This window comes from Manacus candei, unplaced genomic scaffold, assembly GCF_025592945.1.
Source record: "Manacus candei isolate 608988 ecotype Guabito, Panama unplaced genomic scaffold, ASM2559294v1 h1tg000003l, whole genome shotgun sequence".
Lineage (NCBI taxonomy): Eukaryota > Metazoa > Chordata > Aves > Passeriformes > Pipridae > Manacus > Manacus candei.
This window is the reverse complement of record NW_026138051.1, coordinates 7,997,453-8,016,424: the sequence shown is the minus strand read 5'-3', so window position 1 is coordinate 8,016,424 and position 18,972 is coordinate 7,997,453. Positions and strand designations below refer to the sequence as shown.

Genomic DNA, 18,972 nt, shown 5'->3' with positions numbered 1-18,972 from the left:
AAAAACTCACCTGCTCTCAAATGAGACATCTCCCGGGATGACATGAGTGCTTTCCTTTCCAATAAGGAATCTGATCCGATCATAAAAGAGCCTTGGAGGATGCTGAGAGAAAGGCGGTTGGCTGTGCTGAATAAGGTCAAGGGGATCAGGCGAACCCTGGCAGAGTGGAGTTGCGTAACAATTACTTTGCTGACAACAATCAGGGTCTACACAGTCTGTCAAGCCATCTAAAACAGAAAGAATGGAAAGTTCAGGAACTTGAGTGGTTCGAGAATAAAGCACCGCATTTACTAGCAGAGAGCACAGGAGGGATGTAATAAATGGAAAGGCATGCTGATTATGACACAGTCAAATTCAATAAAGCATTAACACACATGCTTAGTCCATTTCAAAAATCTGAATTTCTTCACGGACAAACTTGTAGCAACATTTGTGGGTGAAATTCATGTGCTTAAATGTCCAAAGCTTATGATGAAAATTGGAGCACTGAAGTGCATCTAAATTAAGCACCTAAATAAAACTTAAAATTGGGCTATTGGCATTTAATTGCTTCTATCAGCAGCTTAGATGTCCAAATTGCCTAAATTACATACTCAATCAGAAACAGATTTAATAAGAGATGGTAAAATGTCCAGCTATGTTCTTTAACATCCATTTTATGACTTACCAGCTGCTAACTTGCTTGGATTGACAAGCACACTAATGCATATAAAGCGAGATGAAGGTGTCGTATCCTTCAACAAAGACATCTCTCTGTATTTTTAACAAGGTCGGTCTGAATAAATGTGGAGTCATCATATCACTGTATGGATTTCCCTGGTGTTAAAATTGGAATGCTATAGGATCAACATACTGTCAGATATTTTCACTTCATGCTTTGACTTTCCATGCTCTGTTCATACCAACACTTTGAAGCCTATCAAACTGTACCTCCTCCGGGCAAACTGCACCAGCAGGGGAGCTGCTGGAATTTTGTCATTGACTTTAATGGGTGTGAGACCAACCCTCAGCCAACTTTCTCCTTTCTCAGTAGAGCACACTGCACTCTGTGAATACTCAGTAAATAGCAGCATAAAATATTCACTTTGAAAAGAAAGCAAAAGCCCTTCTACAGAACAAACAAATATAATGAAAAGGGTTTTCCTGGCATCTGAAAATCCTTGCTTGACCTTGAGCAAGGTAACTGCTTGGCTAAGCAAAATATATTAACAAATCTTTCCTGCTGCAGCTGGGAAATCAGATACAGCAGGCTAGTTTTTGTGATAATGAGCCAAGGGCAACTGCAGATAGCTAACAACAATAACCTAGGACCCTTGGATCCAGCAAAGCTGGCCTGGCTACAGGTCAGTGTGTGCTTTAAGTTCTTTCCACATTCCCCAAGTCCTGGAGACAACAACAGGCATTTGCCAGTGGTGGGAGAAGAACTTCACAGGGTAACAGTTGAGTTTATTGACTTTGAGTGTAACAGTCACTTTATATTCAGGAAAGCCTAGGAAGCAATTGAAATCCGCTAGGAAGTCAGTAAGCTGAAACAATAAGGGGCCTCCGATCTAAACAAAAGCACACAGGAAGCGGATGGAGGAGTTCACAGCATGAACCAGAGGAGTTTTCAGTGTGTTCTGACGAAAAAACAAAAGAGCTTTTTGGGTTGAAACTTGAAGAGCAGGCTTGGAACTGCAAGGAAAAAAAATCTTATTGTTTCCTCTTTTTTTGTCCAAGGAATGAAACTCCCTATGTCCTTAAAACATGAACTGAAATGCAGATTATCCAAGACTACAAATCTGCCAGAATTCTAAACTTGAAAAGGTGATGAAGACATTGAAATCTCTTGCTGGTTGATACTGCAGATGCCTGCAGAGGGCTCTGATGTGGTCAGGCCATTCAGGGCTGGGCTCTGCCAGTGGAAGGGATATGGCAGTGACAAGTCTTGTTCAAGGAGTCAAGGGACTTTCTGGAAGGTACTAATTTCTACAATCTGACTGCTGTCTACTTGAGAAACTTGACAAACATTGGTCTGGCAGAATATGTGCTAATCAGAAAAAAGGAGCACTTATTTCAGAATAACAGTATCCATGGGGAAGCTACTCTGGAGTAATTTTTTTCCACAGTAGCTATTCTGATTAATTTTTATCTTGTCAACAAGCCATTAGATGTGGCAACTGAGTTGACCTGATTCTCTCATTTAGGTAAGAAATAAAAGTGAAAAGTCATAGAAACATCACAATATGAAGATTATTAGGAAAGAAATTTCTTAGGAAAGAAATAGCTGTAAAAATAACAATTAACTACTTTGCTCTTTCTAATAGAGTCCTCATTTTTCTCTGCTTCAGTGAAGAGCTTACATGCCTGACTACAAGCACAGTGCATTCAGGCTGTACACAAAAAGAAACCAAGTACAGGGAAAGCAGTTTTCCATCTTCCAGTCAGACTCAATTTTCATCTTTTCTTTGCAGTTTACTTGTCAGCAGAATGACTGCCTTATAAACTCTTCCAGGTTCTGCTAATGGAGTTATTTTGGTTTGAATTACTTGCACCTGGTTTCATTTTGCCTCTCCAGGCTCCCAGGGATACAAGAGGGTGGGTTTCCCATTAGTAGGGTGTGAAGTCCCAGAAGCATAACAGAAGCATAATTGTGAGAATGGTGTGTATTCTAACAGCACCATCAATCTATGAAGTCTGGATTAGGCAGGACCAGCTTATGGCCTTAGAAGCAAAGGCTACAAAATCATTAGAGGAAGAAATTGCTACTGAAAATATCATTGTTAGTGCAAGGGAACAGTCTTCTAGGCTACAGACTATCATTCATGGCTTTTCTCTCTCTCATGCTGTATTTTTTTTATAATATTTTTATTGATCAGATGACAATTTATTTTAATCTCCCCACTCAACCATGCAGAGTGAAAGAGAAAACAGATGTGAGGCTCAGAGAAGATGCTCCATAGGCAGCGAAGCAGGAGGTGCAGAAACACCAGCTCTTCTATGGACTCTTAAGACCACATATTTTGCTCAGGCCACTGTGTGTATATACTTTAGAACCATTAACTAGAACTGTCTGAATAATGAAACTTCTAGCTTTTTTCCCCAAACAATTAAACAAAATTTAGAAGAGAAATCAACTTGGATAAAACTGAAAAATATTTTTCACACTTTGTGCTAAAGTAAAAGAATAAAGCACCTATTTTGGGGCAAACAGGAAATTATTAAGCTAAAATAAAATCTTTGTTCCACTTTAGGCTCATTTAAGACTTTGGTTTTAAGTTAAACAATTTAAAAGAAAAAATTTCAAACCTAAAACTCCAAAAGAAACTCCTGTAATTCAGCATGATACCCGTCAAAATGAACCAGGTAAAACAAACTAGTACAGAATCACAAGCTACATATGGAGGCAGTTTGTGACAATGCAAATCATATTACTAAGTGCATGGGAGGACATTTTTAACGAGCCAATTCTATTTGAAATGAAACTTTTAATCCAGGAGAATAACCCACAGAAACCAAATAAATCTTATTTATAAACTATATAATCAAATTTGTTCGCTTGAAATTCTACAAATTCATTAGTCAGTTCTCAACCAATGGTCACAATTTTAGTTAAACTTTCATATCAGAAGCCAACTATTAAAAAGCTCACTGTGTTAATAAACCAGCAGGATTTCTTTTAGATCTCAGGAGACAACAGTCAGGAGTATGAACAAACTACTACAAACAGCAAAAACTGTAATTCATACAGCAGGGGAGCCTGTACACTGAAGTTTTTACTGTCAATTACACCGAAGTGCATCACAGTATAGGTGCAGACTAAGATGTGTTACAGGGGTGTAAATGATTTCGGTTTGCTATTAGCATTTTTTTATTTATTTTATATAAAACACAGTCAGGCACCTTAAAGGTGCACTACAGATTATATATTAAAGTGCTTCACATTTTGATTAGTCTGGGATTATGGTTTGACATCTTCCAGGTACCTTGTTTTGTATGCGAGGGATAACGATGAACAAAGTGAATTACACAACTAAAATATTTTTAATATTACTGCTAAAATAGAATTCACAAAGATTGACTTGAGGATAAAAAGCACTTCATAGCACACTTAAATAATTTAAACAACCTCAAAGAGAAGGCAGAGCATGCCAAAATAAGTTGTTCTGTTTTCAGTCATACCACTCCTATCTGCATTGCAATAGATCGCAGAATTAGGACAGGATTTTCCTATTTCTTTGCTGAGGAATAGATTTTTTCAGGAAGCTTTCTATAAGGAATGATATTAATATTTGTTGTGTCAGGAGTTTGATTTAATGGAATCACACAATGTTTTCCATGAAAAAATATATTTTCTTGCTCACACATTTTTATATATTTTTCTTATTCCGTATGATGGAAAGAATCTCACAAGTGTTGTGAAATTACCTCCTCACCTACGTTTCTACTGCAGTCATGGAAGGCTCAGGTTGTGCTTGGCAGAGCACATTCTCTAATGTAAACATTGTGCAGCAATCTCTCTTCTACAGGGATGATCACCTTCAACAGCCAGAAAAATTGGCAATGGAGCTGTGGCTATGGACCCACCTCTCCACTGGTTACTTTCCAGCAATATATCTCTGTACTTTCCAAGTTTGGGCAACTGCTGTACAGTGAACACATTTCGTATGTTTTGTGTTTGAGCTTTCCATGCACTGCGTGATATCCACGTTAAATCCTCATTAAAATAAAACAAAACAACAGTTGGAAAAGAAAAAGGCATTTTGTCAGCTATAAGTTAATTGCAAGAACGCAGAACAAGTCACATATTTCATGCCTGATACGAACAGCTCTACGTCATCTACTTTCCAAATCCCAGCATCTCTGTTCTGCTCATCTACCCTTGAATCACTTGCAATTCATGACTACAAATATGGGAATATCACTGCTGAAAATAGATCAGTGTTCACAATTAGTACAAACTGTCTAGATACAATTTCAGGAGCACCCAAGGACAGTAAAGAGGCACTGCATGGGGACACTGGTAAGGGAAGCAAAGAACAAAGTGGTTCCAATTCCGGAGTGGTGGCTTTCCCAGCTCACCAGTTCAGCAAACAATAACTTGCACTGCGGCCTCTTTTCTATTAAACAACTGAGACACTTTATTAACTGGCTAAGAAAATGACAAATTCAATCATACTCTACCTCCCATGTTAGTTATTTTAATAAGCCATCCACTATCATTAGGTTCTGGCACGCAAAACATAAATAGTTTGCAATAAAACTTAGAATTGCTACTCTTCTGCTTAAAAGTTCATTAAATGAGCAAAGTTCTCACCCTTTCAAGCTTTTGTCTCACGTGGAGAAGTTAACTACGAGGTTAATGTAAACTAATAAGTTTGATGGTAATGTCAGACCCAGAATATTACAAAAAGTGGTGAAGATGCTTATATGGTGCATGCACACATGTCTGCAGACATGCTCACAAATACACAGGCTAATAATGTAATTGCTCAGTGACATGAGAGTCAAATCCATCTCTAAGCAATACACTGTACTTAGTTTTGGGCACCACAATATAAGAAAGATATAAAGCTATTATAAAACATGCAAAGGACAGCTATGAAGATGGTGAAAGGCCTAGAGGGGAAAACATATGAGAAGCATCTGAGGTCACTTGTCTTGTTCAGCCTGGAGAACTGGAGACTGAGGGGAGAACTCATCACAGTCTACAACTTCCTCACGAGGGGCTGTGGAGGGACAGGCACTGGCCTCTTCCCTCTGGTGACCAGAGACAGGACCCAAGGGAATTGCCTGACGTTGTGTCAGGGGAGGGTTAGGCTGGATATTAGGAAAAGACTCTTCACCCAGAGGGTGGTTGGCTAAGGGAATTCAGGAAAGTGGTCACAGCATCAAGTCTGATGGAGTTCGGAAGTGTTTGACAACACTCTCAGGCACATGGTGCAGTTTTTGGGGTTGTCCTGTGCGGGGTCAGAAGTTGGACTTTAATGATCCTTGTGGGTCCTTTCCAACTCAGGATATTCTATAATTCTATGAATACCAATGAGCTTCATTTCACTGCTGCAGAGCAACCCAGAGCTGTGTGTGTGTGTCAGTGCACTCCCACTCCCTCTGTGCTGGAGTGAGCACCAGTGACTGAGCTGTGAGATCTATGTCCAGAATATTTTCACCAAAAGTAAAAAATGGAATTGAAGTTCCTCCTTGCAGTAAGCAGATTTTTTTCTCTGAACTCCTATTCAGTGCAACCTAAAATACTAAACACTATGACTCTCAATATTTGAAGGATTTGCACTTTTCAGTACACTCACATGATCAATTGTTCAATACTAGTGTTGTTTGTGGAAAAAAAATCCACAGGCGTCTCCAACCCACGTTTACTTGTTTTCTTTTACAGATTTCAAATACGCATTAAACATTGCCTGTGCTGACTTGTTTCACCACAGGCTCAGTTCAGTCTAATTAGGGTTGCCAGGAATCCAAGCAAAAGGAATCAAAGAATAACTTCAGAAGAGACTAAGCAGCAGCAGCAGCAACTATCATGAGTATCTAATGCTTATTCATATGCATTAATTCAAATTGCCCAAATTTTAGCCATAATACATGGCAGGCAGCAGAAAGCGAGGCTGTTAACCAGGACACTGGTGTTTGTATCAGGAAACCCAGCAGGGTGCCTGTGGAAAGGCTGTTTTATTCAGTGAGTACCAGTGGTGTTTGGCCTTCCACACATAGGACAATACAAATATATCAGGTTTTCAGAAACTATAAGTATCCCTGGGGAGTCCTAGCTGCTCAGCAACAATGAAAACCATTCCCATCAGTATTACTTATATTGAGTAATAATAGCATATTACTTATATATGGACTCAATATCTCTATGATAGATAGGTTATTAAAATGCCAATGGATGGGTCAGAAATACATCAATATTTTAGTAGCACTGGTTATCAACCCAAGGCTATGCTGAGTCATATATTTCCTTGTGCTTGGAAAAGCTTGGAGAAAGCTACAATAACTGTCTGAAGTGACTGAATGGATATTTGAAAGAGAATTCAAAGCTAGTAGTAAATAGTATTTTCCTTAAAAACAAACGGGAAAGATTGATTCATGAAAGAAAAACAATAAAGAGAGATGCAGGCAAATTTAAAAGAGAGATCCATATCAAAGACATTAATGGGAGTGACAGGCCGCAACTTTCAGCTGCAGACAAAGACCTATATGTGCAGCAGCAGGGTAAATACATGTCCAAAGAACAGGAAAATTGTGGCTTGGCAGAGTGAGGGGTGTCCCATGAGTGGGAGCTCAGTGTTTTGTGTCCCCCCACATTGTGGTAGCGTCCTGTGCCCAAGATACAGGTCCTCACCTGTGAAAGCTCTGCAGAGCTTTCAAGCAATCTTCTGGAGCTACTGAAGCTTCCAGTGAATCTTAATTAATGGCAGGACAGGAGAAAATGACCGGCTCAGATGAGCTGAATGATCATCTTATAAAGTGAAATCATGTCAGTCACGACAGAGAAAGAATAAGAATAAGAAATGGGGAATAATGTGATGGTGTGATGGTGTGAGAAGCCACGGCGAGACAAAGGCCCCACTACAAAGGACATCTGCTTGACTTCTTGGCATTTTCTAATGGACATCACACTGCTAACAGACTGCAGATGCACTCCACGAGAGCAAGTGCAAACCATGCTGTCGTGCATCTGTTATAATGCTAAGACCTTTCCAATGATATTTGTAGTGATATTTGAACAGGTAAACATGCCCTTAAGTCTGCGAGTAGGAAAGAGCTAACAGAGAGTTATGAGCTGGAATGGGAAAGGCAGTTTTGGTACAGCCAGGGTACAAGTGCAGTGAATCCTAATGGGGCTCTAAAAGAAATTGTGCTCTCCCTGCTCAGGAGAATAGTCCCACACGTGTTTTATCTTACCCCCACAAGGAACTGCACTGATGGGAACTCGGTGCTTCAGTGGCTGCAGGACCAGGATGCCTGTGAATATACTTGTGGCTTTTCTTTATACTAATATGTCGTTCCTTAAAAAATGAATTATAGGCTTTCCCTCTCCCAAAGCTTTTGTGCTCTTAATACAGGTCAAAGAACAACACTAACACTTCCTCATGCCAAATAAATGACATTATTCAATCCTTATAGTTAAGACTAACCTAGTTCTTTTCTACCATGTATTTGAATGTAGTTTTAAATGTCAATTTAATTTAATTTAAATTTCAGTTTTTCAGTCCCCGAAAGTACTATATAATAAATCAATTGAAAACTACACAAAATTATGCCTCTGCTTAAGTCCTAAAATTGGAGTTTGTTTGACATAATAATTGTTCACATTTACTACAGCTTTGTTCTTTGGTGGTAACTTCCTCCTAACAAACTTGAAACACAATAGGACTCCTGAGGACTGCGATATAAATGTTTGATTTAAACACAAGTGGAAGGATTAAGATTTTTCTAGGTGAGAATTCTGTGATTTGGAATATACAAGGGCATTAAGTTGTGTCTAGAGCATGATCTCTTGGGCTTTGTATTACTGACTGAGTATGATCATATCTTAATGGCTCAGGAAGTTATTACCTGTCAGCTCTGTAACTCAACTGAGTGCATGCTCTTAATTCACAACAACTGCAGGCAGAAATGCTAATAGCTTCTATCCTTATGAACCTAATCCAGTTATGGAGCTTGATGAATGCAAACTCGTTAGGTCACCATAATATCCTCACAGTCTAAGGCTCAACCACCATCAAACAGGACTTAACAGGTAATGTCATATCTCCTTCCTAATTTCTGTTTTTACTATTGTGTTGGTATACAAACCCTAAACCACTAGGAATCCGCTTTTGATTTCATATTAAACACTGGTATAACTTCAATGACTTTAGGGGAATTTTTCTACTTTATACTTACACCAAATCAGGTCCTGTGAACTTCATATATATAAAGAGAAGTGGTTATAATATGTAGATATAATTTTCTTTTCTTATACAAAATTGATTGTGAAGGAAACTTAATTACATTTAGCCCATCTGTAGTAGTCAGATTAATTAAATATTTCTCTCTGCACTTATCTCTAATTGTAATGTCAACAGAACTGTCCTAGTCCATGTTATGTTGCCATTAAAAAGGAAAAAGAAAATTGCTTTTAAAACCTGCAGTGAAATGATGTTAAGTGTCTGCCTTAAACTGACAAATTCAAGGAGATTTAGAGTTAAAACTGCCAACTCTTCCAATAACTCACCGTTATTGCAGAATATAAAGCACCCAAAATCACAATACAGGGCAGTTTATACAGAGCCAGTTCACAGAGTGTATCAGAAAATGCTTTACATACATTACAGGCTAAACAGGGTTTTAGTGGACAGATTTAAGAGTGAGTCAGTAGCTTGGCCAGCAGGGGAGAGCACTGACAGATGGGAAAGCACAGGGGGGCAGCGATGCCAGCTGTGGGACCTTGTGTGAAAGGGATACACACCAGTGTAGGAGAGCAGAGACAGTGGGCAGAGAGACGGTTGTTGGACCTCTTGGAAGTAAGGTGGAAAAGGAAGCATAAGAGAGGAATAAGGCAATTTTGAATGGGGTTCAGAAACAAGGAAACCTTTGCCAAAGGACAGCAGGGTCTTAGAGGCCACAGGATACAAAATCAGAAGGTCTCAAAATATATCTGTAAATGTGGAATCATCACTGAGTCAGAATGTTTCTATTGAGGTCCCACAGTGACCTCAGTTCTTGGACCTACAACAAGCTTAATTTATCAATGACCTAGAAAAAACCCAGACAATCATTAGACCAAGATTTGGCCCTACAGTTGAGCATGAGATCTCACCCAGGACACGGACATGGTCTAACTGTGACACAATTAGGTAATATATATTTCAATGCATTTCATGTGCAACTAAGGAAAAAAATGTAACTGTGCTTGGGACAGATCATAGAATCATAGAATGGTTTGGATTGGAAGGCACCTTAAAGATCATCTTGTTCCAATCTCCCGTCATAGGCAGGGACATCTTCCACTAGACCCAGTTTCTCAAAGCCTTTCTAACATGGCCTTGAATTCACTACCTGAATGAGAAAGAGGGTTTTTTTGTTTAGGGTATCTATTGGCTGCCTTTTCTGAAAGAGATGACAGAGTTATGAGGAAGAGTGGAAAGAAGATGGAAGAAATTATTTGTTACACTTTTGTTTTGTTTTGTTTTGCTTTTTATAAGAAAAAATCAAGTACTGGGATGGTAGATATGGCATACAGACACTTTCTGTCTTGAGCAGCATCTAGCACAAGGATCTGTTCCCTCACTGTGCTGCTTCAGATGAAGTCAACGGAATAACTGTCTTGAGCACATAGACAAACATCGACATTTTGTGATAAGAAAGAAAACATACATCAAAACCATAGACTCAAATGGCAGTCAAGGATGTGACAAATAAACAGAGACACATGAATTATGTATCATACCTCCATCATTGTCCAGGTTATCTCCACACACCATTTCCATGACAATGTTACATCCTGGGCCACTCCAGCCCACTTGACAAACACAGTGCCATCCATTCTGATCAAGAGTGCATCTCCCATTTCCATAACAGAGACCTGGGCAACCATCTAAAAAAGAAAATGTAAAAAAAAAAGCCTTCATGAAGGAATTTTCTTCTCCTATTTTACAGTTGAAATTATTCATTAACATTCCCACTTCTAGTACTGTACTTGCTGCCTTCAAATGATCACAGCTGCCTTGCAAGCCATTTAAATTTTTGGCCAAAGATGGAAAAATCCCCAACCGGGTCTTTCCCTTTGCTTGCCCAAAAGTAATTTCTCAGCAAGGAATGAGGATTGTTTTAGTGTGTAATATTTTGTGTGCAGCAAAAAAAGTGAGGAAAGTTATAAGTTATAAAGTCACGAAGTCTGCCATGTCCATCTCTTTCTCTGCTTATTGAAAAATAAGCTGTAGTTCACAAAGGAAATCATATACATAATCAAGATTTATATCAAAGATACACATGGGCAATATCGTCTAAATGACAAACTGGCATTTGTGGACATAATCCTACACATTGCAGGGAGTGGAGGTGACCTTTTTATTCTGTTCATAAATACTCATCTGACTGAGAAAAAGCCAATTTGATTTATGCTACAACACAACTCTTTCCACCAAAGGCAATTGAGGGAGCATTGCCTTCCAATGTCCCATTTCACTTTCTTCCACTATAGCTGATTCTAAAATGGCTTTTTAGAATCAGCACCATGTGGCCTTTAGTGGTGCTGATTCTAGATCAAAACTGACACAGGGGCTGTAGCATCCTCTGGATTATATACTTGCAAGCTCTGAATCAATCGTGATTTGGACATTCACAGCTAGATTTCTTGCCTATAAGAGTGAGAGAGGAAACAATCTTTTGGATGTGTACACTCATGTCCATCTGCTTGCATAGTGCAGTGCCAGCTCAGACATTTGTCAGATCCTCTCCATGTCACACATGGAGCCAAAGGACAATGGATAAAGCTTGGCAATAAGCTTGACAGAGCAAGTGGCATCACTTGTGAGAGGGCTCCTTTTTGCCAGCATAGACATACAGGATCTGAAAGCCCTTCTGCACATGAACATCAACATGCAAGTGTCATCTGAGAGAACTTTTTTTTGAGGAAGAAAGAAGAAGCCTCAGTCTGCAATTGTGTTTGACTGCCCTAAGATGCTCCAAATGGACTTTGGAGGAGCCAATCCGAGCCTGGTCTGCCAGGGCATGACTTACAGCCCCACAGGCAGCACAAATCCTGGCCACTTTACACGAGACACATAATCTCCCTCTTTCTCATCCTCATCACAGTTTATCAATCACGTGTGCAAACAGGGGGATTGGAGAGTCTGACCTTCTTTCTCAGAAGGGCTGGAGATGGATGGGACCATTTTCTCACGCTGTAATTCTGGAAGATGTTACTCTAAACCAGCATGAAGTTGGCAACCACCAAATATACTATAAAAGCCAATTATTTGCCTCTTTTGGGAAGCTGGGTGAAAGGGCATTACTCTTCTGGGTAATGAGGATGTTTTTTCACTTTGAATCCCTGTCCTGCTGAGTTAATTAATTTCTTGGCCATGATTATATTTTGCTGCTGTGTGTGGTTATCCTCTAAGTGTATAAATGTAATCAATGAATGCCTACCTGCTTTTATTATTATCTAATTCTGAAGAAATAAAATAAGAAACACAAGATAAGCACCCAGGTCTTTCTGAAATAATGATTAGTTTTATATTTCAGCTACCAGCTTTTTTGGAAGGGGCTCTGCACAGTGTGGCTCAGGCTGAGGGACTGCTGTCAGACTCAGGGATGGAACTTGTGCTGACATGAATAAGCAGGACCTGTGGCAAGGCATGGGAATCAAATGAACAGCACCAGAGACAAAGCAACATAAAATTTAACTCTTTTATCAAATGTTTCAAAGAGAAATAGATCACATCTGGCACAGACAGCTTTAAAAAAAGGGTATTTCTCTATCAAAAGAAACTTACTTCAAGCATCGATGACCAAAAAAAAAAGAAATTTTTGTTCTAATGGCAGACTATCAACACAAGCTTTTTGAGCAAGTCCTCAGCTTTGGCATTACTTTGGGATGGTAAGCAAGAACAAAAAATGGATTTGCCTAACACAGCACATCAGATGGCCACGTAAAACATGCTTACATTGCTACGATTTTGCAAATGAGTTGAGTACATTATTTGTTAAAAACTGCATTTTCTGCTGTTAATCTCTGTCTGTGTGTGTGTGTATATATATATATATCTCCATAAACAAATGTGTTATCTATTCTGGGAACTTAGCAGTACAGAAGCTCAAAAAAGAGGTAACACAAAATGCTCCATTCCCAATACTTTTGTATATTTTCATTAATTTTTTTGCAATGCTGATATGAAAAACTTACCTTGAACAGCATCTAAGTAGTGAGCTTAAAAAAGAAAAGAACAAAACTGAGATGGATTGAACTTCTGTACCCAAATGAAAATACAGACACCATTTGCTTATGGCTTGTCACTCGTGGGACAGATGTAAAATGTCTCCCTCTTCCTGCAGGCAGATCTATTCCTGCTGCTGTGACCAAAACACATTGATTTTGTGATCATTCTCCATTTGATGACAAGCATGCAGAGGGGCTGGGGCTACACCTGGCACTGCCTACAGTGTGAAGAGTAAGTCTATTTATCTTTTTAAGTATATCGGTCCTTCTGTGGACTTGCTCTAAACAATCTTTAGAAAATTAGGCTGTTCAAACCTAATTCTTGACTTATCAAATCTGATTAAATAAATTCTAGAGCCAGGGAATCAAGATAAACAGTCTAGATTTTCCAAGAAACAAATGCAAGAGGTTACATTGCTTATCTCTGAATAGTAGATACTGCGTTATTATAAACAATTAAAACATTTATGAATAATCTTGCTTTGGGACATTTTAGGGAGAAACACTATTAGACTTTCAAAAACCTGTTGTTTTTCATTTAAAATATAACTTGCATTTATGTAGTAGACTAATAACTTCTAAAAAGGCATGAAAGCTTTACCTTATTAGGAATATTGTTAGAAGTCAGCTCTAGAAAAAACACCGTTAGTAGTAAGTAGAATATGTAAATTCTCAGACAGAAAGGCAAGAGATTTAATGCAAGAATTACTTAAGGTAAATAATAGCTTTGTCCCCTCACACCACCTATTTCTTAAACACTTTTCCCTTCTGACTTCAAAGTGCATACATGAACATGTTAGGACATTTATCTTTCCTTTGTGTGTTTTTTTTTAGAAAACTTAATTAATCTCTATTATTTCCTCTATACAGAAGGCTGGGCCAAGCTGTTATTCTGTGGGACATGCAGGGTGCAGAGGCACCTTTTTACACCTGGCTGGATTCTGGACCTCTGTTTTTCCAAAACAATTTCAAACAGAATGATGGCTATGGCAGATCTGCGTAGACCTGAGTAAGATTTTATGTATTTTATTTCTTGGGGTACCAAACCCCCTTACCAATGGTGCAGTGGTCCCCTTCCCATCCAGGGCTGCACTCGCACTTCCCGTCCTTGCACTGCCCGTGCTCGGCACAGTGAGAGTGGCAGGTCCGTTCTTCACAGGTTGGTCCTACCCAGCCCTCCTCACACTGGCATATCCCCCTGGAACAGACACCGTGGCTGCCACAGTCCAGGGTACACAGCTCTGCAGAGGAGAACAAAAACACACCACGTGAAACATCAGTGTCACAGCACAAATAGACTTTGCATCAAGACTAAATCCCTTCTGTACCAGTATCACTCATCTATTGGATCAAATATGGGATTTCATCACCCAGTACAGACCTTATGCAATCTGGCTGCCTCCTTCTTTAGCAGTTACTTCCCAGACTATTTATTTGTTTGGAGTAGGGACTGCAAATGATGTCTTTGCAAACAGTAGAGTAATAGTAAACAGGCAAACAATGACATGAAAAAGTCCATACCTTTTGACCGATTTCTGATGAGACTCAATTCTGAAAAAGTATTTTTCTTATAAATTCAAATACTGCAAGGGAACCGAATTAAAGGATAAAGTGGCACATAAAATACATACAAGCAAACCAGTTTTTGAGATGTTCAGATGTTTGTAGTGATGATAAAGTGGCCTTCACTTACAGTACAGAGAGCCACCAGGAATGTAACAGAGAGCAAGAGGCAAGGCAAGCACCCCTCTCTGATGGCAATATACAACATTACATGATTTGGATCTCCCTAGTTCTAAAAGGCATTTCAAGGACTCAAACTTTTCCTCCCTGACTTCTGTGAGTCAACTGCCAAGAAACCAGGAAAGTTGTTTCAAGACAGGAGTACCTCCACCATTGCCCTCAAAAGAACTTCTCTAACTGGGTACTGTAGAACAGCCCTGATTGTGAAGTGGTATGGAAGTCCTGAATTGTTTCAATACATCACCATATGCCAATTGCAATTCTACTTCCACTTAGACTAAAGTCGTTCAGTGAAAAGGATGGCTTCATTATAGAAAGGTTCCTTGTAGTTTGAATTTATTTAGAATAATTAGTGTAAAGAGACAGAATTTGCTTGTTATCCTGCAATTAACCTGCTACAGAAATGTCTCCTCCCTCTTCCTCTTGGAAAGCAGCTGATAGCACTTCAAGTGTAAGCCAAATATTCGTGTCTGCTCTCATTTCAAATGTCAGTGCTACATATTTAGTTGTGGCAGGATTTTTCCCTTGACAGATCTTAAACAATGATCGTTTAGATCTTGGAACTATTGTATATAAACATTCTTAAAAGAATTTGTAGTGACAAATGCTGTCACTTATATACCAAGAAAAGTTTTTAAAGTTTAAATTGAAATCTTATCAATTCCAATCATTTTAACACAAAGAAAAAAGCAGCACAGAAATGGAACAGCACAATGACATCGCAGGTGTGCTGGGTTCTGTCTTAAATTATGAGTTTAGCCCTTATTTTCATTGACAGCCAGGCTGATGGCACAGGGTGCAATCAAAAGGATCAGTGAGTGACAAACTGCAAGAGCATGGTCAAACTAAAAATCAGAAGAAGAAGTAGAAGGCATGGTAAAGAACCTCAGACAAAACTCAATAAAAGCAACTGTGAAGTACTATTCAGACAGGGACTTGTGTTATACTGGAGTATGAGAGAAAAATAATTATCTGATGATATGACTCTATCCTGTAAAAGAATATGTAAGACAAGGAAAGAAACTGCTCTGTTATATTCAAATGAAAAACTGTGCTGAGTCTGGGGCCTTATCCCTTAGAAAGCCCTGATTGCTGCCTGCTGATCAAGTATTAATCTAATGCTTCATGCCTTGGACTGCCTATCTGCTGGTACTGGGAAGGATTTCTTTCCCTTTGATGCATAATTTGTCTTGGCTTTTTGGTTTTGTTACTTGTTTGTTCATTGGAAACCTTGGAGATCGCTCAGAGGATGATGAAGGAACTTGCTCTGTTATTCCATTGGTACTGAAGTCGTCCAAATACTTGCTCCTGTGATCAAGAAGTAAACTGATCCCACCAGATCACAAAATAATCATCCCCAGGCCAGACTGGCAGAGGACCACCGATATTATTTTAACATATCTTTACAGCTTGGGGCATGGGCTAACTCCTGAGAATTAAATCTAACAAATTACCTGCTACTTCAAGGATTTAGGCTGCTAGAGGGATGCCTTTGATCTCTCCTGATCTCCCTCTAGTTCATTATAATTATTGCTTTTGATATTTTACTTTAAGTGGCAAAGATTGTTAAGAGGATATTAAGAAATATTCTATAGTTTACAATATGTCGAGCTAAGTGGACCTGATGGGTTTTTTTACCCTCCTGGATTGAGTGCCTGCTGTATGGATTTTTGTAATTGTGGGGCTGGTTTAGTTCAATTGATCCCAAAAGTTCAGTGAGGATTGTAGGCATCGTTATACAGAAGTAGCAATGGCTGAAGTGGAGAAACAAAGCAACACATAGAGCCTGCGACCCTGTCAGCAGCTCTAGCAGCTCCTACCACTTCCCTGTCTGTAAATAGACCTAAGAACCAGCTGTGGAAAACCTTGAACACATTCCCACACATGGCATGGATGGCTGCCTCACCCGTCTGTCTACCCCACAGAATCTAATCATGACAAACTCATCTTGCAAACAAACAGAAGAAATAACAGCATGGAGCTGAAGGCAGTGTAGGCACATCTCTACCATAGGGACATAGATAGATCTTGCACATGTTCCCCTTTTAAAACCACAAAGTTAAACAGACCTTAAAATGTTTTAAAGTTTTCCAGTGTTTCCCCCATGTTTCATACAAGGAATAAAATGTTTAAACATTATTTAAGCTCCAAATTTTTAATGAAGGGGAGATACAGGATTTTCTATCTCATAAAAAATATCCTAGGTCAGCCTTGTATACAGTTTTCACTCATAAAGCTCCTTTTTTTTTTTTTTTCTTCTATTTTCCCACATAAGATCATACACAGATAAACAAATTCTACTTTATTTTTTCTGCCTATTGGAATATGGTGGCTGCATCTATTCAATCACGCTGTCTTGGAAAGACAACACAGCAACACAAGTTCTGGACCCCAAACTGGCTTTGTGTGACAGGAAATGTTAGGTTAGTTGTTCTGCACTGAGGTATTCAGTTTTCACACCTCATTTCTGACAGCAAGTCCGAGCACAGTAACTGTGAGTCAGATCTGTTCCAGCACAGGAATACTGAAATGACTTTACCTAGCTTTTGTCTTTCCTTCTAGTAATGCATTTTCCCCCCAAAATATTGAATCTAAGTGTTCTTTAATGCAATTTAAACCCAATTTTGTGAGCACCAGATGAAATGAAACCTGGTTTCTTAGTCTGGATCTGACACTTTCCTCAGCTCCCCTCCTTGTCCTGTAGCTCAGCCAACTCAGACTATCATCACTGAGGCCAACCTTGAGACTTACATTCTTTTTGGTGATTTCAAACAAGGCTTCAGAAATGCTGTTTACCATGATAATGTATTCTTCTACCACGCAAATCCAAGATTTTCCACAGACTTCTCATGCAAAGAAAGGGAAATCAAGCCTAACATTATCCTATTAATGCTGTGGTAGAACATGCAGCTTTAATCCACAGCTAATTCAAACAACTAAGATCAAAAAAAGCATTATTAGTTCAGGTTGTCCTGTTTTTAAATGCAAAACTATTTCTTAGCTCCTCTTGTAGATAAACAAGGCCAGAAATAGCAGAGCAGGGAGCCACATTAGCATTTGTGTTTGTGTTGAGGGATGAGGTTTCTACAGCAGACCAGCCAAACTGAGATACTCAGTGAGTGGTCAAGGACCAACTGCAACAGGAAATTATACAGTAACTTTAACTAGGCAAATAGACTTAAGTAAAGCTGATGTGGTAAAAATTCAGACAGTGGTGAAGTTGGACAGCAAGTCAGACAAGATGTAACCGTTCAGCTCACTGGAGCATCTTCCTCCTTCCAAACCAATTGGTGCTATAGCACTCCAAAATGCAGCAGGGCCAGCACAGAGGGGAAAGGGTTTTGAGCTGTGGGTCAGTGCAGCAGCTGAGACAGCCAAAGATGTCTCCTCTGATTGAAACAACTATTCCACTTCTCTCCATCCATCTCCTGGCTCTGTGATCCCTGTCTGGAGCTTAGCATCTGAAACTGGTGGGCTGGTTCAGATCATGAAACTGTCACATAATTATTCAGTTTATGTTCCTGGGTTAATACCTGACAGCTTGCTGAGCTAAATCAGCCCAAGGAGGGATCAAAGAAGCAACACAGGCAAGGCAAGGGAGGAGATGCAGATCACAGCCTAGACCGGGACTGTTGTGCTGAGGAGCCACAAGCTGTGCCATCATCTGACTGCAAAGGACAAGAGCAAGGGGAAGGTGACTTATGTAAGGTAACAAGGGAGGCAGGTGACAGGTACACTTTGGATTAGTCAACTTAGGGATATTATATCACAAACCTTTAGCTATTCTGTTCCATTAACTGTCAATCATTCTCACAATGTGCAGTGCCACACTCCCAGTTCCTTAAGTTCCTCAACTGTGTTGGTGCTACAAAAAGGCTTACAAAAATCTATCTCTTCTCTCCCACTCCTCTTTGTCATGGTTTAGTGGGATATACACCTCAGCTTGCCAGCCTGAGCTCTAGGCAGACCTTGTGGAGCGAGGTGGGTTGCAGGCTGGTCTGTGGCTAGGAGACCAGCTCTTCAGTGGCTGTGAATTTTCATGGCTCCCACCAAACCAACTGTGAGTCACCCTAACCCACAGTAATCCGTGGTCCTGCATCAGTTTTTGTACCTGTACACTTTGAAATCAAAACAAGGCTCTCTAAATGTAGGGCTGGAAAGTTAATTTTCTTTCTGAAGCAAGCTCAGCCATGCAGAGTCACTGCAAGCCCCGTGCTGGCAGAGTGCCGGGAGCTGGCCTCAGCCGACCCCGGCTTCTCTCAGACTTTCATCAAATACAGTTTTCATCAAATCTAAAATTCAGA

General features: G+C 39.6%; 1 protein-coding gene across 5 annotated transcripts in view; it reads right to left on the bottom strand.

Moving 5' to 3' along the window:
- TENM1 (teneurin transmembrane protein 1) overlaps nucleotides 1-18,972 on the bottom strand; it is a 548,864-nt gene that overhangs the window by 84,786 nt on the left and 445,106 nt on the right. For 4 of the 5 annotated variants that reach the window (XM_051792682.1, XM_051792691.1, XM_051792676.1 and 1 more), the window contains 4 exons: nucleotides 13,981-14,166; nucleotides 12,893-12,916; nucleotides 10,433-10,579; nucleotides 11-227 (listed from right to left, as the gene is read on the bottom strand). In XM_051792682.1, the coding sequence (XP_051648642.1) occupies nucleotides 11-227; nucleotides 10,433-10,579; nucleotides 12,893-12,916; nucleotides 13,981-14,166 (574 nt within the window). The remainder of the gene's footprint in view (nucleotides 1-10; nucleotides 228-10,432; nucleotides 10,580-12,892; nucleotides 12,917-13,980; nucleotides 14,167-18,972) is intronic. The other variant, XM_051792710.1, reaches the window with a different exon arrangement.